The following is a 26502-nucleotide window of genomic DNA, read 5'->3' as shown; positions in this document are numbered from 1 at the left end:
ATTTCCAACTAGAGCTAAGGGCACATTGTGCTGCGAGCCTGCAATCTCAGCACTTGAGAGTAGGAAGATTAAGAGTTGAAGGTTATTCACTAAACAAGACATTCTAACCCGGCCTGGATCGTATTAGATATACCCTGTCCCAGAAAGTCAGGAACAGGTTCAGCACGATAGCTCAGTAGGTAAACTTTCCGCTAAACCTGGTGACCTGAGTTCAATCCGCTAGACCCACATGGTGGAAAAAGGAACCTCTGACCTTTACATGTGTGCAGTGGCACACACATGTCCCCCTCCAAAGTAAATAAATGTAATTAAAAAAAATCAACACTTAATGACACAAGCCAATCATAAACCCCTCACCTACATAGATTAAATGCATTAGAGATTCCTCACACTGGGCACCAAAATGTATCTGCATCGCACGAAGGAATGAAATCTCAGATTTCTTCTCGGGTTAGTTTGACTAAGGGTGAGTCCAAGTTAGAATTCCCTGCTTCTCTCCTGGTGTCGTCCGACTGTAGCCTGTCATTTCTGACTTGTTTGTAATCTGTGTATCGTATGCCTCACGCCTGCTCCATGTTTGCCTTGTCGCTAACAACGGCTTTGCCCTCTATTGGACAGCGCAGAAAGTGTCACATAGGCAAAGAATGAAGGCTGTTTGACAGCCATCTTTAACAGGGTTTAATGGGGGGAAAGCTGTCTACTGACTCCAGTCCAGAAGCACTCAGAAAAGCAAACATAACGGTAAAAATATTATCAAGTAATATATAAATATGCTGTCTCCAGCGTTTATGGACTATTTGTTTTATAAGGTCACCTTTGACTTGTTGGCTGTGTTCAGGAAATTATTATCCTAACCGTATATATATATATATACACTCGTGCATTGCTTTCTCTGGGTCAGGGACCTGTAAAAGTACGTAATTTAGGATTTAAGCTATGCATTGGTTTAAGGTGTAAACAATCATTGCCTGGGAAACCCAAGGCAAGTAAGGCTGGTTGTTACATTGTTCTCTTTAAGGTGGGTCAGACAAACAGGAGGGGCACAGGGAAGAATCGCAGTTTTAAGTCTCAAGTGACCCCAAGTGTATTATTAACTTGGCTATGAAGTCTAGCAAAAGTTTCAGTCTCGTTGACTAGAAGAGATATTTTCATCAAATCGCACTGCCGCCATCACCAGGTAGATTGTGGCACTGCTCTGTGTCTCCACTGTGCCCACGTGTGCCCTCAGCTCACACCTTCTAACGCAGGTTTGCTCTTGGTCCATATTGACACACCATCATGGTGGATTAAAAACAGGCCATAAAGACGATAGAATTCACCCGTGTTAGGAGTTTTCCTAATGCAAGCTCTCTGTCGATGCAAAAATCCCAATCAAGCTAAATGACAACGAGCCGAGCCGAGCTGAGTTCAAGGATATCCAGGTCTAATAGGATTTCTTTCTTTCTTTCTTTCTTTCTTTCTTTCTTTCTATTTATTATGTGTACAATATTCTGTCTGTGTATATGCCTGCAGGCCAGAAGACTTCATTACAGATGGTTGTGAGCCACCATGTGGTTGCTGGGAATTGAACTCAAGACCTTTGGTAGAGCAGGCAATGCCCTTAACCTCTGAGCCATCTCTCCAGCCCCTTTTTTTGCTTTTTCGAGACAGGGTTTCTCTGTGGTTTTGGAGCCTGTCCTGGAACTAGCTCTTGTAGACCAGGCTGGTCTCGAACTCACAGAGACCCGCCTGCCTCTGCCTCCCAAGTGCTGGGATTAAAGGCGTGCGCCACCACCACCCAGCCTAATGGGATTTCTGAGCTCTCTGATGGTCCCGAGGGAAACCGGGAAGCCACAAATGTGATGGGAGTTGGGGGGGGAGGGCACACAGAGACTTTCCAGGGAGCAGTTTGAGGGAGTGATCAAGGTTTTGAGGGCTATCTTGCCCTCTCAGAGGAGGGGTCAAGGTTTTGGCGGGCACGGGGGCAGGGCCCCTGGAGATCGGAAAATGTCAGCAATACACTGCAACTTACCCCTTGTGAGTGAAATCATACATGGAAATACTTTGTAGTTTTGAAAAATCAAGCTATTGAATAATGAATGATCTGATGAGCAGCCTGCACCTTGTCTAATAATTGATCTTTTAAATTTTCTGTTATGTTAATTTTTGTTAATAGTAAGTGTTCAGCACTGGAAACTTAACCGTAATTAAGGAAAAAAAGCATAAGTACTGTGTTTTTTATTTTTAATAAATAAATTTAATAAATTGTAAAAACCCGAACGTGGGCAGTCCTGTAGCGCCCTTATGTGAGCTGGGAACTACACCTGGAGACTTAAAAACACAGTGACAGAGACACACAAAGATATGGGGGGGGGGGGTGGGGACACAGGTCATTCTTGATACAAGAATGCCAAATGCCAAACTTTACTGTGCTCAGGGACAGCTTATATAGGGCTCCTTAGCCACGCCCAGCTCTTGGGATTTTTCAGCTGCAGGCCTCCTGCTCAGAGCAGCTGTAGGCAAGAATCTGATGCAGGCAAAGAAAATCAAGGGGCCCAGGATCTATAGCTCCCAACAATAAATGAATGGTTTTTTAAGACCAAACAGGTAGTTGTGTAAAAGATTCTTATGAGAGGAAGACGGATCTTGTGTGTGTTGAGAATATATTTCCTGACCCTCTGCCACATCCACACAAAAATGTTGAGCCATTTATTTCTCTGGTTGGGTTGTGTGTTTGTGGTCACACCCAAACTTTCTTGCTAGAGCACGTGTGCAGATGTCAGGGGACCTCTTTTGGGAGTCGCTTCCTTCCTTTGATTTGGTTCCCGGGATTAGACTCAACAAGTATTTCTACCCACTGAGCCATAACACAGGCCCAGTCATGGGAAGTTCTGAGCAACTTTTTGTATCCATAGAATAAGCCAGTTTGTCTGGGGGCCTGGGAGTGTAAGAGTGAGAACTGGCTCCCTGTTGATAAATTTCCTTCCCTTCTTCAGTAGAAGATCCTAGAATCCTGTGGTTGTAACACTCATCTGTTGCTCCTTTAGCCAACTGAACACTTTTATGCCCTTGGGTTAAACTTATCTCAGCCTAAGACTTCAGTCTTCCCTTAAAGCAAGCTAACCTTGGATATGCTTCTAGTCACCTACAGGACAATCGCAGGAACCTTCAATGTGTCCACATCTTTCTCCTGCTACAATCCTTTATAGAGAATCTTCAGGAAGATTTTGTTTTCGATTTGAGAATCCCAAGTTCTTTGGATCCCGAGTCTAGGTTCCTTCAGACCCCTCCTCTCCTTTCAAGTGTTCCACAAACCTGTGCCTGCCCACTGAGACGAGTGGACCAGGAGTGAACTTGCATCTAAAGCATAGTGATGGCTTGGGCAAGGGGGCAGATTCTGTGTAGATTCAGCAGGCTCTTCAAACGTCTCAGTTTGCGGAAAGAAGAAGGTTTGCGCAGCTTTATGTTGCTGTTCTTGTTTTCTTGTGAAAGATAACCCTTCAGTACGCTTTCCTTCATTGGTGTAGTCTGTTCTCTGGGGGACACACAGGGCCCTATAGTATGCTTACATGCACAAAGCTTAGGAGGACTGGTTCTGTGGAGTGGGAAGCCTGTGTTTGTGCACAACCGGCCATCTGCCACCTCCCACACCAGTCTCTCTCTGGCCAGTTGCATACTTGGCAGAAAGATTGACGTGGCTGAACACACAGCTGCAAGTTTTCTTATCTTGTGTGCTTTGGAGAGGACTCTATTCTGCTGTGCTGGCTCTTCCTCACCAAAACAAACAGCTTGTTCAGGACAGCAGCACGGGGAACTCCTAAACAGGACCCTTGAATGTGATGCCTGTGTAAACACATCACAGTCTATTCGCGTAATGGATTATGGCTCGCTGGCAAGTCTGCCGTCTGCTTTTCTATAGTATTTCATGATGAAGAATTATTTTTGAGTAAAATTCTACGGTCTCAATTCTGATGCACCTTTGTTCTTGTAACCACCTCATGGACAGGAACATTATCCCTTTATGGATTGTTCTGCTTAGTTTTAAATTAAAAGTGTGTGTGTGTGTGTGCACGCACACGCATGGGTGTGTGCATGTGTGTATGTGTGCACACACACACGTGTGCCTTCAGCCACTGAGCCATCTCAAAGGCCAGCTCTGTTTACTTTAAATTTTCACTAATGGAAGCCAAGTATGGTGACTCACTTCTACAATCCCAGCACTGAGAAGACAGAGCTAAGAAGGTCAGAAGTTTAAAGTCATTCCCAGACCACCCCTCCCCTCTCACTCACACACGCGCACACACACACACACACAGAGAGAGGGGGAGGGGAGGTGGAAGGGGAGAAAGTTAATTTGCACTTAATTTTCACCTAAGTGCAAAGGTGGCCGTGAAAACAGTTGTATGCTCTACATAGAGACATATAAATTGTGTATATCTGCAGTTATTACAGTGTGACCTGCTAGTATAACCACAGCTGAGGAACTGGTTGCTATGGCAGCAGGACTAGGTACATAGCTGAGAGGAGAGATGCTGTACAGATACGTGCCAAGTGTATGTAGCCTGCCCTTCTACCTGCCTCTCTATCCGTTATCAAAGGCCAGTCTTAACTAGCATTATTCAGTTACCTGCTCCATCTTGAGTTCCTTGGCTTTTGCTCTACATGCCGTGGGACTGTTTTGGTCAGAGACATAGGCAATCGGCTATTAGGTCTTCCTGTGGATTGAATCTTGCATCTTTTTTTTTTTTTTTTTTTTTTTTGCTTAGCCACCTTAATCATGGCAGATGGCCGTGCGTTGATCAGTTTCTGTTTTTTTTTTTTAGTACTTTTACTATCATAAGACTGCAGTGCCTTGCTGGATTCTAGCTTTGTGATATGACCTTTTTGGCTACACTTTTCTTTAAAAAGCATCTATAAGCCTACGCACATTGATGCATAAGAGAGCCTCTTGTATTCTGTCATTGATTTAAATTGTTCTAAGGTTCAGTTCACATTCCTAAGAAGAATAACATTTCCTTTACAGATTTAATAAGAGCATGTGCCTGGTCTGTTTCTTGGCACGTGATTGATCAACAGGCTGGGGACACTGTCACTGGGTATGCTGTGGTCACTTAGTAGAAATTGATTCCTTTTTCCCATGGAGGATTTGAGAAGGAAAGGCTGGGCAGGGCCCTGTGAATGAATCCCAGACCTCAGGAGGCAGAGGCATACTGTGTGTTTGAAAGCCAGCAGGGTCTAGGTAGCAAGTTTCTGTCCAGCCAGCTCTACAGAGCAAGACAATGTCTCAAGATTTACAACTAATCTTGGTGGTGGTGGTGTCGGCCCACATCTTTAATCTCAGCACTCAGGACGCAGAGGCAGGTGGATATCTGTGAGTTCATGGCCAGCCTGGTCTATAGAGCTAGTTCAAAGACAGGCAGCCAGGATTACACAATGAAACCCTGTCTCTAAAAACAAAAGAAAAGGAAAAGGAAGAAAAAGATTTTTTAAGAGATAAAAATGCTTTAAAGTTTATAAAGAAACACATGGGGTTGTTTGATTTGGTTTGGCTTGGTTTTTATGTTTCTTCCTTCTCAATGTATCAATGTATCCAATAGGGGAACTCATACTTAGGGAAGTAATGTTCAGCTTCAGGGGTAACCGTCTGAGACTAGGTATTAACTCCCAGCTTCAGGGGTAACCGTCTGAGACTAGGTATTAACTCCCAGCTTCAGGGGTAACCATCTGAGACTAGGTATTAACTCCCTGGTTCAGGGGTAACCGTCTGAGACTAGGTATTAACTCCCTGGTTCAGGGGTAACCGTCTGAGACTAGGTATTAACTCCCTGGTTCAGGGGTAACCGTCTGAGACTAGGTATTAACTCCCTGGTTCCTAATTTAGTGTCACGAGTGGAGAAGCCCCCACTGGAGAAGGAGGAAGGAAGGAGACCAGCAAAGCCTCCGAGATAAACTTCTTAGGGTGCTCATTCTTAGCAATGGCGGTTGAACATGCTAACATCTATGTTCTGAGGATCACCGGAGCCTTTTAAAATGTGTGTGTGTGTGTGTGTGTGTGTGTGTGTGTGTGTGTGTGCACGTGTGTACGCACACGCATAGAGGCACACATGAGTGCAGGTGATTGTGTGTGCATGTGGAGACGGGTGGACTCCACCTTAGTTTGAGAAGGGTCTTCCACTGGCCTGAAACTTAGCAGTCAGGCTAACATAATTGACAAGTCCCAGAGACCCTTCTGTCTCCACGCTCAAGGCTGAGATGGCAAATGTCACCACGCCCCCCGGGGGGGGGGGGCAACTCAGGTTCTCCTGCTTGCAAAGCAAGCACTTTCCCAGATGAGCTGTCTCCCCAAGCTGGTCCCCTTTTAATGGTCCCTTGATCAGGATGATGTCTGAGGACTTCAGAGCTACTTAAGCACATCCTACTGTCTTACTTAGTGCCTTGTCTCCGCTTCCCTGTGTTATTGATTAGGCTTCCCCTAATTAGGCTTACTAATCAATACAAGACTCTTTTGAGATTTTATTTATTTTTATTTTATGTATATGGGTGGTTTGCTGGGTGTAGGGCTGTGCACTGATACACACACACACACACACACACACACACACACACACAGTATCAGCGGAGGCCAGCCAAGGGCATCAGGTCCTCTGGAACTGGAGTTAAGGATAGTTGTGAACTCCCATGTGGGTCCTGAGAACTGAACTCAGATCCTCTTGAAGAATAGTGGGTACTTTAACAGCCAAGCGATGTCTCCAGCCCCAGGCTCTTTCACTTCTGTTTTATCTTTCGTCTGATCAGGAGTAGGGAGTATTGGTGTCTGGCGACTTCCAGGTACCGAGAAGACTCCGGTGCACTGGCGGAGCTGTGTTTCTCCCCAACCTCTCTCCCACTTCAGGTCAAACAGCTACATGACTGTGGTGGGCTCCAGCCAAGTATGAGCATGTGTATAATCGAACAATTCCACAGGCACTCCATCAGTCTGGGAATTAGGGCACATCTGCCAGGCCTGGTGCAGGGAGAGGGATGAGAGAGGCAGGGGGATTTACTTAATTTGGCTTTCCATCTGAAGGAAGGCTGGAGTTCTGCCTGGGTATTCGTCCCAACTTGGTCACACCCTGAAGTGTGCCTGGTGCAGCTTCCTTCGTCCCGTTAACTCAGAAGGACCGGCGCCATTGCTCGGGATGTCTCTCCTAAGCCTGTTTACTCAGAGCTGCATCCTCACCCCAGCTTCATGTGTCTGTCACAAGAAGGTTTTGTTCTGTGTCTCAATGGAAATGTGTCTGTACCCTTTCCCTTGGAAGTTAGAGCCCTGCATCCTTGATGCAGGTAATGAGACTGGGGGTTAAGTTCAGTCAGCACAGTGCTTACCTAGCGTTCGTGAAGCCCTGGGTGCAACCACAGGTCGAGGCAGGAGGATCAGAAGTTCAGGGCCAGCCTGAGCTCACTAGTGAGTTCAAGTCCTAGGCTACATGACACCACATCTCAAAATAAGAGGGGAGGGGACAGGGAGATGGCTCCGCTGGAAAAAAAAAATGCTTAAGTTGGGATCTCCAACACCCACACAAAAGCCAGGCATAGTACTGTGCCTGTCATCCTAGCTCTAGAAAGGTGGAGATGGTGGGGGGGGGGGGCACTCCCTCGGCTTGCTGCCTAGCCAATCTAGCTTGAATCAGTGAGCTCCAGTTTCAGTGGGAAGTCTTGTCTCAAAAACAATAAGGTGGAGAGTGGCTGAGGAAGACACTTGACATCAGACTCTGACTTCTGTACACATGCACATATAAACAGACACACACACCTACACACATGCAAACAGACACACACATACACACACAGAACTGTTCCCCTATATGTGCATACACAAACAGATACAAACAACTACGGAAAACTGGGCAACTGCAATATGATCTTTGCAAACAGGTGTGTGTGGTAAAGATACTTAAAAGTAGAGGGAAAGCATAACTGCTTTCCCAGAATCCCCATCACTTCCAGGAGGCGGGCATCTCAGCTTGAAGCCCAGCAAGGAGAAATCGTGTTCCTAAAGTGGCCCGTCTGGAGGCAGTCATGAATTCTGTGTGTTCGTACATGTGTGCTTTTTAGCATAGAGGACAAGGAATTTCCCCCCGGGAAGTATGCTTCCTGCTGTTACCGGTAATATGTGTTAGGTTTGCAAAGCATGGTGTACCAAGGATGCTACCTGAAGACCCGTCACCGTGAGTTACCTCGTGTGTACACAGTGGAGCCTGTGGAGCTGGATGATCTGGAACATTTAGCAACAGGATGTAGAAACTGCTCGAACCACAGCGGTTATTGAGGCCACTTAGGGAGAGATGACGTCTTTCCAACAGCCAGACTCTAAAAATACCCTGTAGGATATAAGCATGAGAAAGGTTTGGACGGCATTTTTTCTTTATTCTTGGAAAAGGTTTGAAATAACTCTCAGTTTTGTGGTTGTGAGAAGTGATCTCTTTGCTGAGAACTGGGAAAAGGAGAGAATTATGATCATGGGAGCATGAGTGAGTGTGTGTGTGTGTGTGTGTGTGTGTGTGTGTGTGTGTATGCACATGATACATAGGTTTGACATACATATGTATGCAGACATCAGAAGAAAACACCAGGAGTCCTACTTTGTCATTTTCCACTTTATTTCTTGAGACGGGATCTCGAAGTGAACCTGGAGCTCACTAAGCCCACGAGATTTTTTTTCTCTCTCTAAACTGGCTGGCCAGTAAGCCTCCACCATCCCCCTGCCTGTCCCTTCCCAACAATAGAGCTCAGGCATGTGTGGCCATATCCACCTCTTCCCTGGGTGCTGGGCCCCTGAACTCAGATGTCCACCCTTTTGCAGCAAGCACTCCTACGCACTGAGCCATTTCCCTAGCCCCTCGTCTGATTTTTGAAAGTAATTGTGATATTTATAAGTAGAAAGTGGAGCAGAAAAGCAACTCCCCCTTTTTTTGTTGTTAGTATTTGTTTGGGGTTTATGTTTGAGATAGGGCCCCACTGTGTAGCCCAAGTTGGCTTCAGATTTGTTCTGTAGACCTGGTGAGTCCCGAGTTCGAATATTAGAGAAGGTATGGTAATTGTTTCTTAAATGTAGACAAGTATAGTTAGCCTCTATTTATTCTTTTTCTTTTTTGGAGACAGAATCTGTCTCCCTACAGTGCCCAGATTGGCCTTAAACTTGCCATCTTCCTGTCTCAACCTCCCAAGTGGTAGATCCCAGGTCTATCTCACCAGGTGTGCTGATTATGCTCATGTCAACTTGACACACACACACACACACACACACACACACACACGAGTTAGCTGAAAGGAGGAAAACAATTGAGAAAATGCTTCCATAAGATCCAGCATTTTCTTAGTTAGTTAGTTATTGATGGGGAGAGCCAGCCCATCATGGGTGGTACCATTCCTGGACGTGTACTCCTGGGTTCTATAAGAAAGCATGCTGAAACTGGGTGGTGGTGGCACACGCCTTTATTCCCAGCACTCAGGAGGCAGAGGCAGAGACAGAGGCAGGCAGAGCTCTGTGAGTCAAAGACTAGCCTGGTCTACAACATGAGAAGAAAAGAGTCTCAGAAAAGAAAAAAGAAAGAAAAGCCTACTGAGCAAGCTGTGGAAAGCAAGCCAGTAGGCAGCAACCCTCCAAGGCCTCTGCATCTGCTCCTGCCTCCAGGTTCCTGTCCTGTTTGAGTTCCTGTCCTGACTTCCTTTAGTGATGAACAGCAATGCTGAAGTGTAAGCCAAATAAAACTCGTTTCTCCCCAGCTTGCTTTTGGTCATGGTGTTTCATCACAGCAGTAGAAATCCTAACTGAGATCCCTTGCTTGTTTTCTAATCCAGGTTCACTTGAATAAAAATCTTGTTATGGAATTCAAAGACCCTCAACATCAACATCATACATTTTTTTTTTAATTTTTATGCTGTCTTGTAGCTTTTATGAGATAGAGTTCCGTGTAGTTTGGGCTGGCTGTGCACTCACTGTGTGCTAAAGCTCCCAGTCTCCCGCCTCACCTCCTTCGTGCTGGGATTCTAAGTGTATGCCACATCCACATTGCTTGTTGGGTTTTTGAGGTTGATTCATACTCTACAGTCCTGGCAGGATTTGAACCCTCAATCCTTCCTCCTGAGTAGCTCAGATTATGGGAGTGTACCACCACACTGTAGGTGTTTGAGCAGACCTGAGACTGCTTAAGTCTAAGAGTTAAAGAATAGAGGGGGGAAAAAACACTACCAACAGCTGTGGACATGGTTTAAAAAGTAAAGAGCTTGCTGAATAAACAGTGAGAACCTATGTTCAACTCCTAGAACCCATGTACAAAAGCCAGGCGTGGCTGGCTATTCATTCCTATAACCCCAGCACTGGACAGACAGAGACACGAGGCTGCTTAGAACTCACTGGTCAGCCAGCTTAGCCAAACCAGTGAGCTCTAGGTTCAGTGAGAGATCTGATCTCGGGAAATAAGGTGGCGAGCAATTGAGGAAGATACCTAACGCTTTGAACTCTGGTTCATGGTGTTATATAAGACAGTCAGAAATAGGAACCTTTGGCTCAGCCAACGTGAGCCACTGAGAGATCACACCACACACAACAGATCTAATGCAAGAGGTTTATTGGGGAAGGATGCGAAAATGACAGGCCATTGCGGAGTGGGCACATGAGAGAGAAAGACAGAGAGAGGCAGGCAGACGGGCAGAATGAACAAGACAGAGAGAGTGATCTGGGGATGCTCGGGCCTTTAAGGGGCACATGCTGCTTTGCAAAAAGGTGATGATGTGAACTGCTGCCTAGTCGCTGAAAGGCAAGATGGCAACTGAAAAACAGAATGGCAGATTGCCAGATTTACAACACATGGGATGTCGAGTCAATGTGCATATCTTACACACACACACACACACACACACGGTCCTCTGCTTTACACAGATGTGTACATCTTCCTTATAACTTAGTATCCCGATAAAGATGCTCAGTCACTTGAAGCCCAAATTCCAGGCATAGCCCTTAGTCATATGACCTTGAACACTGACCTCTGACGTTCAGTTCCCTCAGAGGGATTTTATTTGCAATTGTGTGCGCTGCCAGCGAAGGAAAACAGCTCCCTAAAGACGGGAGTTAGGGTGAATTGGGAGCTAGCAGATGCACAGGACAATAAAGAGCAAGTCACGTGGCCCATGGTTGACCAAGGACAGAAGTAGGGAAGACTTTGGGACCTCGGAATAAAGTTTCTCATGTTACTCATCCCCAGAGTGGGCAACCTAGGAGACTGAGTCCCACAGGCCAAGCCTGGATATGACGGCTCCATGAGTGAAGAAGGCGGCTGCCTTGCTCGGATTCTATCCACACTGCACTGAGGCATGGGGAACCTTTGAAAAGATTTCCTATGTGGCTGGAGCAGAGTGGCTGCAGGATGGAAACCTCATGGGCGTAACCACATGAGACACAGAGGAGTTCCTGGATTAAGGTTGGGGGAGGGAGATGGGCGTGGCAGCTCAGGCCTGTAGTTCTGGTACCTGGAGGTAGAGAAAGGACTGTCAGAAGTTCATGGTCATCCTCTGCTACACAGGGAGTTCAAGACCAGCCTGAGCTGAAGACGCTGTCTCAAAACAGAAAAAGAAAAGTGTGAGAGAGAGAGATTTACAATCAGTGGTGGAATTTATTATAAAGTTTCCCACTGTTTTGTTGTTACTGTTGCCTGTTTGTCTTACAGCTTGTTCTCATTTGCTGCTAAATGATATCACAGAGTATGGATATATTAAGTTGTATTTCTCTTTTATTATTTGGTGGATAAATGGGTTAGATTTAATAGAAAAAGAAAAGAAAAACAGATGTAGAGAAATGGAAGGCAGAAAAAAATGAGAGGATTGGTTTGACCTTAGGTGGGACCATGTTTAGTCACAGTGAGGGGGGGCGTCTTTGTCACCCAAGTGTGCCGATGGTGAAAATACCTACAAGCAGGGGATGGTCTGTCGGCCCTTATAGGGTGGAAATGCCTTCAGTCACTCACAGAGGAAGCCCAGAAGTACAGTCCTTTAGCAGGAGACTATTAAGATGTCTTTCCGTCTTTGAAGCTTCCAGCCACTTCCTCTGCCTAGCCAGGCTCTTCAAACTCAGGTGGCCATCAGCTAAGTGGTAAGAAAAAGCAGGAAGTGGAAAGGGCTGTGGTGGGGCTGGGGAGATGGCTCTGGGTTAAGAGCACTTGCAGAAGGACCAAGCCTTGATTCCAGGCGTATACACCAAGCTCACAACTGCTTGTAATTCCAGCTCTGGGGGATTCACCTATAACTCCTGATCTAGGGGATCTGTCTTCAGGACTTCTTGGGCACCTATGCACATCAACCCATGCTGGCACACTCATGCACATACAAATAAATTTTAATTAACTTTAAAATTAATATTTAAATGAAGGGCTGTGGCATATGAAAGGTCACTTGCCCAAGTTAGAAGGGACTACCAGCCAGTAGCCATCCGAACTGGTTTGGTGGGATTTCCACATTGTCCCCGAGAAGCATGACTCCAGTTAAATTTCTCTGTGACGTCCCTAACACTCCCCAACGCTCACATGTTGGCTACTTAAGACAAGCGGTGTGGGATGTCAGCATAATTGTGGTGAAGACCGAATGACTAACATGACCGTGGTGTGATTCAGAGACACAATTATCCCGGAGCCTGTGGAGGGTTGGCTGGCGATTCTTGTTTTCCCGTGTAGCAGCACAAAGACAGTCTTTTGGAGGAAAGAACACAGATCTGGAGTCCAGCACCCTGGGTGGGAGGGGTGGCATTCCTCTCATTCTTTGGCAGAGGAAAGCAAAGGCAATGGCCTAGTTAGGTCTGAGTGGGAAATGCCCCCACAAGTGTTCATGGCTCCGTTCTGGGTGAGTTGTGATCTGGCAGTGTGACCCCGTTATCACCATGACCTTGACTGCTGATTACACTTAAGATGTGCCCTGAATTCTTGATGACCAACTTTGGGGATGGGACAGGAGAAATGGTGATGGTGTGTGAGACACCCCAGCAACAAAGGCAAGGAACAGAAGTGTCAAGGTTCCTGGTCACTGAAGAAATATGATTCTGCTTACTACATTATACTTACATGTGAAGGAAATGACTCCCCTTCCCCCGCAAGACAAGGCTTCTCTGTGTAGTGCTGTTCTCCTGGAACTCATACTGTAGACGAGGCTGGTCTCAGAGTCACAGAGATCCACCTGCCTCTGCCTCCTGAGTGCTGGGATTAAAGGCATATGCCATCACCACTGGCTAGGAAATGACCATTTTTAAAAAGTGAGGAGTTAGTAAACCCAGCATTTGTGTGGTATCTTCCAGAATGCTTTAAATTCGCTGTGTGATTGAACTTGTGTAGATATACATTTTTTTACCTATTGATTTTACAAATGAGGACTGCTTATTTATTTTTATTTCTTGTTTGAAACCAAGTCTGATGTAGCCCAGGCTGGCCACACCTCCTAATCCTTCTAATCTTTTAAACAGTGTCAGTCCCTGGTGACTGAGCATTCAAATGTATGAGCCTATGGGTGCCATTCTTATTGAAACCACTGCACATGGGTTCCTGGGGATCCAGACTCTAGTCCTCCTGCTTGGATGGTGGATACTTTAAAACCTGAGCATCCCTCTTTTTATTCTGCTTTATCTGCTCTCTCTATCTGTCTGTCCATCTGTGTGTGTGTGTGTGTGTGTGTGTGTGTGTGTGTATCTGAGACAGGATCTCATTTACCCCAGGTTAGCCTCTTTATGTAGCCTAGAATAACCACTCTGAACCTCCCACTACCCCTCAAGTGCTGGGATGATGGGCATACCAGGTAGGCGTTTCATTCACTGAGCTACACCCCAACTCAAGCCGACATTCTTTCCTTCCCTCACTCCTCCAGGTCTGCCAGTTCGTTGTCTCTGTCAACGGGCTCAACGTGCTGAATGTAGACTACCGCACCGTGAGCAACCTGATTCTGACAGGCCCACGGACCATCGTCATGGAAGTCATGGAGGAGTTAGACTGCTGAGCACAGGGACGTCCCCGCTGGTGCCCTGTCCCAGGACCACACAGCAATGACGTGACAAGACAGCCGGACAAATGGATAATTGGGACGTACAGATCTTTTCTCTGTCCATGCACACCATGAATTTCATGCAGTGTTTGAATGTGGAAGGACTGGGTAACACATCTTTAAAAAAAAAAAAAACCACAGCATGGTGTGTGGTGGCTCAGGTCTATAATCCCAATACTCAGGAGGCCATGGCAGGAGCAGTGCTGCCCGTTCAAGGCCAGTCTCAGCTCACAGTGTGAGTGCCCCTCTCAAAAACGGTGTGCGCTCACACGCGCATGCACACGCATGGGCTCATGCCAACGTAGATGACAATAGCCAAACAATTTCCCTTTGGGGTGGGATTGCCTTACTAGAGCCCAGTCCATAGTCCTTGACCATTGGTTTCCATGGTTGCAGAAAGTTGCTGAAATAGCAACATGGGAAAATGCCATTTTCAGAAGAATGATTATTATATAGTTTACGTCATTTCTATTGTTCTTTGGTGGCAGGGATAATGAAACAGCACCTACAGTCCTGAATACTTAGGGCATGGGGGGAAAAAGGAGAATCGCTTGAATTCTGGTGGTTGAGCCAGCCTGGGCAACATAGTGAGACCTCCACATTAACAAAAAAGGTTTCTCACCAAAATTAGCCTGAGGCTGTTAAATAAGCCTAGATTTCACTGTCTTAAAGTGAAAGTGACATCCTTAGGGATGTGACCGGCTAACAAGAATTTCCACAAAGGTTCTTAAGCATTCAACAGCGTAAAAGCCATCATCGCGGAGTAACTTTTTCCTCTCTATTTAAATCTTCTTACTAGGGTGGTGGGGCTTGCTAGGTCTCCCCTGGCTACTGACTTCTCCTTAATTTTCAGCTTAACCTGTTTCAGGTATGGCATCAATAAATAATAAAACAAACCTCCGTGCCCCGGGTGGTGGGGATGGGCAAGGAGACAATGCTCACAGCAGCGTGACCCTCTGTTCTCTTTCGCCCCATACATCTGCTCCAGCAGCTTTCTGGGGTTCATTTTAAGTCTTACGGGTGTGAAAGCAAAGAGGTCTGTCCGTGCCTATGGAAGACTCAAAGTCAAACCTCTGCTGAGATTGCACTTTGCCAGGATCCGCTTTTAAGGGATTCGGCTCCAGTGCAACAAGGTTGAGATTCAAAACGCCTTCTTAGCCTGGATTTTTGCAAGCCTTCTAATGTCATGGGACGTGCTGCTCCTTTTAAGGTCTGCTTGCCACTGCCGCCTCTGTCTTGTGTTGGAATTCTTCATCTCCCTTGTGTGTGTTTCCTTGATCTAGAAAAGACTCCCAGAGAATCAGACATGGTAGCCTGTGCCTGTAATCCTAGCACCCAGGAAGTGGAGGCAGGAAGATCAGGTGTTCAAAGTGAGCCCGAGATATAGGAGACCCTGTATACCAGGAGGGGCGGGGGATATATTCAGGGTATTGGTATGGAAAGGATAGTCCTCAGACTACCAAACGAAGAGTCATTTTGCATACAATTTTGAACAGAGGCTGCTTTCTTATTATGCATTAACAAAATAATTGGGTTTTTTTTTGTTTTGTTTTGTTTTTTTGATTTTCAAGACAGGGTTTCTCTGTAGCTTTTTGGTTCCTGTCCTGGAACTAGCTCTTCTAGACCAGGCTGGCCTCGAACTCACTGAGATCCGCCTGCCTCTGCCTCCCGAGTGCTGGGATTAAAGGCGTGCGCCATCACCGCCTGGCTAACAAAATAATTGTTATGCCTCAGTAATTTCTTAGTGGGAGGTGATCATCATGTATTCGTACTGGTGGAATACATTTTACTAGCATATATATGCTAATCCAACTTTTCTAGCTTTGGTAAGAAAATAGGATTTTGAAGCGCTATGGGATAGCTGACACTAATATTACCCATCTATGTCTGAAAAAGATGCCGCGTGAGTACACTTATGCTACGAGCAAGGCTCTCTGCTGTGGCATTTAATGTCTATGCTCTCCTAATTCCCTGTCACAGCCTTTTAAGATAGCTGTTGTCACCCTCATTTTTAGATGGGGACACTAGGACTGAGGAGATTCAATAATGGTCTCTAAGTTCAAGCACCTGTGATAACTACATAACCACAGCCCATTTCTCTGATGCTAAAGCCCCTTTGCCTGTCTGCCGCAGACTTCCTATTTAGAGGTTTTATATTCAGGGCTCTTGAAGACTTCATGGGTTTTTGTTTGTTTGTTTGTTTGCTTTTATTGGCCTGAGAGGTCAATACCGTCATCACCCATTTTATAGATGAAGAAACCGACATATGGTTCATCATATGTTCAAAACAGCCCAGCAACTCTGTAGACCTTATCACGTGGCTTTCATTTGTGTTTGTTGTTTCTTTTGAGACAGTGTCAAGCTCCTGCTCCTCAATTCCTAAGTGGGATTACAGGCTCACAGCCCTGCACTCGGATAGCATTAAAACCCCAACAGAGGAGTCTCGGCTGTTTTCTGTCCTAGGTGTTTCTGGGTTGTCTTGAACCCGAGATCCTATAATTTCCCTTTAGCCAAACTGAACACCCGTGGAAGCACCTCTCTGTACTCCACACAACCTCTCCTTCTAGCCATCAGGGAGAGAGCGAAGAACACTTTAACTGGTTTATTTGGCTCTTCTCATCCCCAGTTTAAAGGTCAGGTGCCAAAGGACATTTGCCACCTCAGCAAATATCTTTTGACCTTGAGTTAAGGTCTCTCTCTCTCTCTCTCTCTCTCTCTCTCTCTCTCTCTCTCTCTCTCACACACACACACACACACACACACACACACACACACACAGTCTCATAATAATTAGTAAATATAGATACTGCAATGGCCCCCAGGACCTTGTTTTACTCATTCAATGTTTGCATACATGGTATCTTATTTCTAGGATGTTATTTCTCCCTCTTTGCCCAGGAGAAATTATTCTCATTACTTTCTTTGGATGTCATCTCCTTAGAGAAATCTTTTCCAGGTCCCCAAAGATTTCCTTCCCTATGTTCTCCAAATGCCTTCAGACCCGTAAATCCCATCCTATCCTCTATGAGAGCAAAATGACATTTACAGTGTCATTGCCCACCTCTCAGCCTTTGGGAGGTAGAGGCAGGAGGATCAGGAGTTCAATGATAGCCTTGGTCACAGAACATGTTGGAGGCCAAGCTGGGTCATATTAGATACTGTCTAAGACACCCAAGGAAGTGGTAGGACCTCATGAGCGAACCACAGGTACCTGGGAGTTTGCCAGCAGAACTGTGGGGCCCCAGCCCTTTCTCCTTTTTTTTTTTTTTTAACTTCTTGACCATGAGATGAGTTAGCAGTTTGGTTTCACCATCTGCTCCCACACAATGCACTAACTCACCATAGATCTCAATGAGGTCAACTAGTCAAACCCTGTGAGCCAAAATAACCCCTTTCTTGTTGGGACCCAAAAATGTGGGCCAAATCTGAAAAGTTGCCCCAAAAAGGCAACACTTTATCAGTTGATTGTCAGAGGTACCTTGTTATAGACATAGATAACTGTCTAATACACATGGCTTCATGTATCTTGTCTCCAGGTTGCCTTTGCTCCAAGTTGAATTGCCACAGTTCCAGGTCATGTAACCCCAAATAATCTAGAAAGAATCTACAGCCTTCTCTTCTTTGGATTAAAAATCGAAAACCCCAAAATGGTTCACATCGTTTTGAGAACCAAAGCAAGTCATAAAAGTAGCTCTAGGTTGGATAGATAGTGCAGTGCCTGGTTGTGGCTGAGCAACGGTGGTGCATGCCATTAATCCCAGCACTTGGGAGGCAGAGACAGGCGGATCTCAATAAGTTTAAGGCCAGCCTGGTCTACAAAGTGAGTTCCAGGACAGCAAGGGGCTACACAGAGAAACGCTGTCTTGAAAAAAACAAAAAACAAAAAAAAAAGCAAAACAAAAACAAACAAACAAAAAGCCAACACAGGTTGTTCTTCCGGAGAACACATGTTTGATTCCTAGCACCGCATAATGTCTCACAACTGGTGTGATTATAGTTCTAGGGGGTCCATGCAACCTTACATGCATGCAAAACATCCATATACACTCAAGTAATTAAAAAAATAAAACTAGCCCAGAATCCAGGAGAATTCCAGTGGGGAAATAAACACCATCTTTTATGAGAAGACTTACATGGACTTTGTGGCCATTTTCAAATCTCTAAAAGTAAATGCAAAAAACAGCAGTCATTGCTCGTTGAAGGTAGTTATTGAAAGCTTTAGGATCTCTGGGTCCAAATTCGTATCCAACCATTGGGTGGGAGTGTCAATGAAGTCTGATTTCTAATGATATTTTCAGAGTCTGTAGACCTAAAATGTTAGTGCCATGTGCTATGTAGAACACAGTTTAATCATCTCATTTGACTAACAAATGAGGTATAGAACGGTCTTGTGTTATACCCAAACTCATGAAACTTTTCAGGATGGAGTTTGAGCTTTATGCCTTCTGAGTCTCCTGTCATCCAGCCCTGTTGCAGTAGAGCTGAAACAGGCCTATGGCATGATGTACTCAAAAATCAAAGCAGTACCTGGTGTCTGGGAAGGGAAGGGAATATCATCTTTTATTGTTGTTTGTTTGTTTCAAATTCTTATTCTGAATGTAGGCCATGTTGGCTGGGAATGTACTATATATAGCACAGGCTAGTCTCAAACTCAACCATCCTCCTGCTTCAACCTCCTGAGGACTAGAATTACAAGCCTGAGCTACCATGCCTGTTTTCAGTTATTTTGGTCTTCATGTGTATTGGTGTGTCTGTGATCTTCAAAGAGGAAATGACACCTACTGCCTGATATAACTTACCTACACACCTTGGACGTTTTCCTTCTTGTTCCCTGAAAAAATATTTTCAAAGCCAGGCTTGATGACTCACACCTATAATTCTAACATTTGGGAAGCTGAGGCAGGGGAATTGCCATGAGCTTAAGGCCAGCCTGGGCTACAGAGACTTGGCCTACAAAACAAAACTAGACAAAATATTCTAAACTTTTTTTTAGATGTCTGTGTACAATGTTTTTTTTCTTCTTTTTTTTTCCTTGTTCTAGTGGAAGAATGTGTACAATGTTTTATGCTTTAATGATGGGAAGGAAGACAGTTTTGTTCTGTAATTAGCACTGTATGTGCAAATTAGAAGACCATCTTTTGTCGAAATGAAAACGGCGCTATTGTCCTCTGGTCCGTTTCTGCCTCCTGAGGTTTAATTACAACTAGATGTGGTGACCCAGCACAAGGAGAAGACTCATGTTGGAGAAAAGAGTTTTAGGCTATCCTGGGCTCACACAGAGACCCTATCTAAAGAATAATTTATCAGGTCTAGGATCTCACCCCTCTGATCCCAGCACTGGCCATATCCAAGGCCAGCCTGGACTACATGTGATACCCCAAAGGCATAATAACTAAGGCTAAGATCAAGAGACGGTAGTTAAGATGAGGAAGGCAAGCCATCTTCACCTAAATGTGCCGTGATGGACTTTTACACCATTGGTGACAGCTGGCTTCTTTTGGAAGGACAGACACCAAGGTTAAGAATATCGCTGCTTGCCATTCAAACAGGAGTCTTGAGTTTCCAAACTTTCAAAGGTCTGGTGAGATGATCCACTCCCGAGGCCTGCTTTAAACTGTCAGTACTGGCTCTTCTCCGCAGGCTGCTGAGAAGTCTGTTTTTCTTTGCCTATAAATGAGCAGAATAACCCCAGGGTACTTTGATGTGGCTGGCTGGGTGAAATTGGTTGTTGCCATCAATCGTGATTTTCTGTCACCTGAGCTTCAGGTGGAATGTATACTTCTTCGATTACAGTCCCCAAAGGACAAAAGAGCTGTGTGCCAAAATGAAGTTCGCCGTCAAAGATCACATATAGGATTGTTAAATGAGTTTAAAAATACCTAATATATAGCTCTATTTTAAAATTTGGTGAGAGTGATTTGCTATCTTTATTAAATCTGTACTGTAATTCTTAAAATGATTGTATGAAAACACAAGGGCATAGCATGAAATAAATGTTGCATTAAAAATGACTTTTTAGCCACTTTTTGCCCAAAGAAGGCCTGCACTTCAAGCTGAATATCTAGGTTGACAGAGCATGGTCCTGTCTTACTTGGTAAAGGACCCTGAGGTCCCCTTGTGAGTGTGCTCAGTGATAGGCATTCTCTGCAGGTCTTCTGGAGGAAAACTACATTACCAAGCTTCCTCTCGCCTGCCTGATGCTCACCCACTGACCCCTATTGTCCTCCAGAGGGAATAAGAGAATTTATTCTGATCTGAGTTATGAGTGACAAATCCACACTAGGCAGCCGACAACCACCTGTAACTGTAGTTCCTAGGGATCCCAAGTCTGCTTCTGGCCTCTGCAGGTGCCTGCACAAGGGGCACTCACGTACACATGGGTGTATTGTGTGTGGTGTGTGTGTGTGTGTGTGTGTGTGTGTGTGTGCGTGCACACGCATGTATGTGTACATATATACTCAGGCCCACAAAATAAATCTTAAAGGACAAAAGCCTTACTCAGGACTTTGATCTGAATATCAGGAGGCAGTTACAGGTTACAATAAAGCAGGGAACTGATCTCAGACCACCTGATGACATTCTTAGCTTTGGGGTTGGCTACATTCCACAGTTTTTACCGAAAACTGTAGGATGGAAAATCAGGAGCTGGAGAGATAGCTCAGGAGTTAAGAGCACTGGCTGTTCTCCCAGAGGTCCTGAGTTCAATTCGAGCATCCATACATATATTGGCTCACAACCGTTTAAAACTATAGTCCCATGGGATCTAATGCCCTCTTCTGGGGTGCAGACGAAACAAAATAAACATTTTTTTTTAATTTTTATGAAAGGATGGAGGATCAGATACAAAGACTGGGGATAAATGGCGACTAGCGTGGCTAAAGAAAGCCCAGGATGATTTTGATCTGGAAATTGCAATATTTTGACTTCACAATCATGAAGTTCTACTCAGTCTTCGAAACCTTTAATCTTTCTGAGGGAACTTCGTATTGCGAAGGTCATTGTTGGCAGGTGTTACCTTGTGCTTCTAATTTATTATGTATTTTCTCAGTCAGCTGATAAATAATTCTGTGTTGGGAAATTAAGTGCAGGTGTCGGGGAGAGTGGCTTTTCAGATGCAATGAGAAGTCAAACAAAAGACATTAGATTTTTCTGTCACTTATCTACTTCATTCATTCATTCATTCATTCTAGAAATCTTACTGAAGACTTGGGTTCTAGGGTCTGAATGTGGGCCCTAGGAACATTGGAGGCGTGTTCTGCATCCTCTAGGAACGCTGGAGGCGTGTCCTGCATCTAGGAACGCTGGAGGCGTGTGCCTGCATCCTCTAGGAACACTGGAGGCGTGTCCTGCATCATCTAGGAACGCTGGAGGCGTGTCCCTGCATCCTCTAGGAACACTGGAGTCCTGTCCTGCATCCTCTGTCTCACCCTTCAAAGCTCACCTGTAGGCCTGTCTCCTAGAAGTCTTTACTCCAGGGATCAGGTATTACAGAATCACGTGGCTGGGCACGTTGGCTCAAGCCTGTATTCCAGGACGCTGAGGTTGAGTGGGTGTTTGCCATGAATTTAGAGGCCAGCAGGGGTTACCAGCAAGAGCAAAAGAGAAAGTAGAAGTGTCAAGTGCTGTAAAGCCCTACCTGGCTCAAGAATGCGGACCCCACACAATATACATTGTTTTACTTTGTTGCATTTTCTAGTAATTTCCATTGAACTATATTCTTTTCACCTCTTATCTAAAGAAGACACAGGGGTGACTATGGAATTTATTTTTTGTTTTGTCTTCTTTAGTTTGGGGGGGGTTGTTTTTTGTTTGTTTTCTTTTGGTTTTGTTTTGGTTTGGTTTTTGGATCTTTTCAAAACAGGGTTTCTCTGTAGTTTTGGAGCCTGTCCTGGAACTCACTCTGTAGACCAGGTTGGCCTCAAACTCCTGCCTCTGCCTCCTGGGGATTAAAGACAAGGGCCACCACCGCCTGGTTAATGATCTTTATTTTAAGGTCATCAGGTTTGGTGTAATATTCCAGATTTACTAGATTTTTATCTGGCATCAAACTTTTTTTCCAGCTGTTTGTACTCATTTATTTTATTTTATATTTTGCAAATTTATACATTTCTGATCACAAATTATCTATTCTCTGGCCAACAGACCTTCTAAGTGTGACCGGGAACAGAACTATAGCCCAAGGGCTGCCTAGGCATTTTCTTTCAGAGACCTCAACTTAGTGGAGAGCTCAGATTTTTAGAACACAGAAAAGAATTTGGGGATAAATCAGTGCAAAACAGAGTTGGAGTTTATTTATAATTTTTAGAGTAAAGTTCTTTGTCATATAAGGGTCAGCACCTGAGCCAAAGCACAGTGGCTTGTGCTTGTAATCTTATAGCAGTGAAACTATTATTGCTGGGAAGCTGAGGCAGGCAGATCCCAGGTGAGTCAGCCTGGTCTGTGTGGCTGGTTCCCAGTCAATTGAGGAACAGTCTCAAAAAACAAAGAAGGGTGGATCCTAAAGAACAGCACCCAAACTTGACCTCTGACCTCTGCAGGCCCCTGTACACACATGTACACGTGAATACAAATGCACACACATACACACAGGAAAAAGGCTTTAACATAGGTAAGCACAGGCATTGAGAGAAGAGAGACATATAATAGAAATTCAGCAATATATACTCCAAAGCACCTGTCCAGAGGGGGTTGTATTTAAGTGTCTTAACCATCAACACACAGGATTTTGGCAGCTTTAAAATTTCCATTGTTCAAAATGTTTAAAATATTAGGCAGTTATATTAGTAATTTTGGTATACTTATTTTGAACTATAGAGGTTTTTTAAGCTGTTGTTTTCAGTTATTTCAGATTTTGAAATTTTATTTTTATGTGTATAAATGTTTTGCCTGCATACATCACATGCATACCTGATGCCCCAAGAGGTCGAAAGAAAGCATTGGATGAAGGCATTGGATCTCCCTGGAACTGGAGTTTGAGACAATTGTGAGCTGTTGTGAGCTGTGAACCCCAACAGCTGTGATCCCGAATTTCTGGTAAACAACTTGTAATGCTTTCTGCTCTGAGCACGAGACATTCAGGACTTCCTGATGGCAGGGGAGTGGTTTCTGGTGCATTTGGCTGGGGCATGGCTATCAGTTAAGGATCCCTATGTAAGTTGCCCCTGGACACAATAAAGGGAGCATTCTGGTATGAAGGATGACCCATGCCTCTGTCTATGTGTCTTTGTGTGTTTCAATCTCCAGCCCCTTGCCCGGTTCACGAACTGTATGGTAGCCCATAGAGCGCAGGTGAGCATGGTGTGCTACAGTGCTCTAAACACTCCAGCCCCTGTTGTCGTTGGTTTGTTGGTGGTGGTGGTTTAGGTAAGTTCTCGCGTAGCCCAGGCAAGCCTCAAAATTGCTGTGAAGCCGAAGATCAACTCCTGACCCCCCTACTCCTTCTCCACACCACATACTGGGATTGCAGGCAGGCCACCACCATGTTGTCAGAATTCAAATCTTAATCGGCTAAAATCGAAAAGAACGTGGAGATAACTAACCGAAAGGAAGCTTTAAAACTTCAAATGCGGGGTTAGTGAGGTAACTCAGCCACTAAAGAGCCTGGCTGCCAACCCTGACAACTGATTTTGATCCCCTTACCGCCCCCATAAAACCCATGTGGTAGAAGGAGAGAAGCAACTGCTGTTAAGTTGTCCTCTGACCTCCATACACACCGGCATCCTGACTCGGGTGCACCCACACACATATACACACTAAACAAATACTTTAAAGTCCCATGTAAAACAATTCCACAAGGTGCACAGCGAGACTATTTCCTGCTGCATCAGACTCTGAGGAGTTTTATGGCCTCTTAGAAAAGCAATAAAGTAATTAACATGTGTACAGTTGCCCCGTAGTCTATCCTACAGCTATAGTCTCTGGACACTTCGGGGAATTTGTCTTGATTACAAAGAAGTTGCTTGTACTGAACACACCTTAGTTGAGACATCATTCTTCCTGGGGTGGCCTCCGCGGCTGGAGGTGTTGGAGATTCATGCCGAGGTGACGTAAGCCGCACTGCTGCCAGGGCTTCTGTTCATGCATGCAAGCTTTGCTTTCTGTGGTCAGAAAGTGGAAGCGCAGGCTGCTGCTTGCTGGGAGCGTCTGACCACGCAGCCAGCAAAATAAGGACTCGCTCGGGAAAGAACTTGGCTAAATCGTCTCCCTTTTTTTTCCTTCCAGACTTGACAACTCTTTTGCCTTTCATACTGTGTGACTCTCTCTGTGTATTTCATGCCCTATGTCCTTTGCTTCCTTGGGGTTAAATATTAAACCCATTTCTGGAACTCTGCCATGCTTGGGTCCACAAAGACCAGTTCCTAACAAAGGCTTCGCGAAGGTGGAGAGGGACACCTTGCGGTCCAGTCAGAAGGGGCGGAGTCTCTGACGGCCTGGGCTCTGTCTGGATTGCTGTTACTGTAACACTGACGGTGTCTGGGTAGGGCTGGCGAGACAGAGCAAGGGCAGATTATATAAGATCGGTATGTTTCTGCGGCTGTGCAGGCTGAAGAATCAGACAAGTGGTCCTTAAGCCCAGCCCCGCTAGTCCAGGAACGGGTCTGACACAGGAACATCAAGGCTAGTTAAACAGTAAGCAGGGAAACTCCCAGATCGGAGAGGTAACAGCAGAGAGCGGAGAGAACAAGGAGCAGAGGAGGCTCTAAGGGACGTGGCAGCCCAGGATGCCTGTCAGCCGCGGAATACAAAGAACACTTGTTTTTGCAGATTTTTCTTTCACGGCCGGCATGAGTCACATCTGCTAAGAAAACGCTAGTGCTTTCTATGTTCCACGTGGCAGAAGGTTCTAGAAGCAGGGCCCTTCCTACTTCATTAATGTTTGGTTTCTTCTTATCATAGTATAGAATAATACATTTCCCATTCCCCTACTCACTGAGTGGCTTCTTGCCTGTTTCTTGTCAGGCACACTTTTCTAACTGAATCTGAAAGGGAAAACAGCATAACATAATAGAATATTTAAAAAAAAAAACAAATAGACTAACTTCTGAGATACCTTATACATTTCTTGGTTCAAGTAGGCATTTTGAGGACGAGACACATTCTTTTTTTTTTTTTAACTTTATTTTATGTGAATTGGTATGAAGGTACCAGATCCCCAGAAACTGGAGTTACAGACAGTTGTTAGCTGTCATGTGGGTGCTGGGAACTGGACCCGGGTCCTCTGGAAGAACAGCAAGTGCTCTTAACCACTGAGCCATCATCTCTCTAGCCCCCAAAACATTCTTACAAATAGCCAACAGAAACCAATTATGGTCATACCTCTAGGAAGTTGAGGCAGGAGAATCAGGAACTTAAGAGCAGCAGGGGATACATAGCCAGACTTTTGTCAATAAAAGGAAAGAGAGAAAAAATGAGCAGTAATAGGTAACTGCATTAGCATCAGGATGAACCTGGCTCCGCCCCTTGAGGACCCGACAGAGTGCATCACACCCTGCATCCCAGGCAGGCAGTATCCTGTCTCTTTAAAGGGCAAAACTCAGCCTACTTCTCTCTTTTCTTCCTCTTCCCCTGTCTCTCTCTCTCTCTCTCTCTCTCTCTCTCTCTCTGCATATCTCTCTCCCTCCCTCCTTCTTTTCTTCCCCCCATTCCCTTTATCTCATTAAAACTCCCCACTTAAATTCTGCCTGTATGGCTTATTTGTCTCTCGCCCGCCAGCCACGGTGGGCTCTCACCCACCGCCAGGGTCCCTCCTGCACAGAATTATTACAGTTAGGACAGCGGACGTTTAGTGGTAGGGAACTCGTTCATCTTGCAGAAGGCCTCAAGGTTAACCTCCAGCACCGCACTGGCACATAAACCAAGAGTTGACATTTATTGCATTCTAAATATATGCCCCCTGCTTTGCTAGATGTGGAAGATTTATAACAATTTCCTGATAGGTACTCACAAAAATCCCCATTTTATTGTCAAGGACCAAGAGCACAAGGTCATGGCACGCACTTAATGGGGAAGAAAAATTTAGAACAAAAATGTTCCTTTGAGAACAAACCACTTCTTAAACTTCTAAACTTACTTTTTAGAGATAGTCTTACTCTGTACCCTACACTGACCTTGAAGTCTAATCCTCCTGCCTCAGCCTCCCAAGTGCTGGTGTAGCAGAGGTGCCTCTTTACCTCCTGACTCTGTTCTCTGATTTGTGTTCCTGTTTCTGCTCCCCCTCCCCATCTCTTCCTCCTGCTGATTGCACGCTAGGCAAATGCTCCACTACTTAGCTACATCCCAACACTTTCTGTTCTTTTACAGTTGAGGACCACACCCATTCCCCTCCCTTGAGGTGAGTAGCTGGGGCTGGGTTCTCTAACCTGGTAGATGCTCTTTATAGCCATGCTTTATGCCGCACAAAGCCATGATTCCTTCTATTTCTCTTTTTTCTCTATACTGTGCTCATTCTGTTCATTGCTAGGATTTCCT

General features: G+C 45.1%; 1 protein-coding gene and 1 long non-coding RNA gene across 2 annotated transcripts in view; one reads left to right on the top strand and one right to left on the bottom strand.

The window, feature by feature from the left end:
- Nucleotides 1-20045, top strand: part of Deptor (DEP domain containing MTOR interacting protein) — a 135566-nt gene extending 115521 nt beyond the window's left edge. The window contains exon 9 of the mRNA XM_041671922.1: nucleotides 13861-20045. Within this exon, the coding sequence (XP_041527856.1) occupies nucleotides 13861-13989 (129 nt within the window). The 3' untranslated portion in view covers nucleotides 13990-20045. The remainder of the gene's footprint in view (nucleotides 1-13860) is intronic.
- On the bottom strand, nucleotides 6899-24032 carry LOC121461122. The gene is made up of 3 exons (XR_005976161.1): nucleotides 24009-24032; nucleotides 8196-8339; nucleotides 6899-6982 (listed from the first exon to the last, which is right to left on the bottom strand). It is a non-coding gene; the product is annotated as an uncharacterized LOC121461122 (long non-coding RNA).
- Nucleotides 24033-26502: the final 2470 nt, after the last annotated feature.

Source organism: Microtus oregoni, unplaced genomic scaffold, assembly GCF_018167655.1.
Source record: "Microtus oregoni isolate MIOR12 unplaced genomic scaffold, Mior012 000022F_ref0000154, whole genome shotgun sequence".
Classification (NCBI taxonomy): domain Eukaryota; kingdom Metazoa; phylum Chordata; class Mammalia; order Rodentia; family Cricetidae; genus Microtus; species Microtus oregoni.
This window is presented reverse-complemented; position numbering and strand designations above follow the sequence as displayed.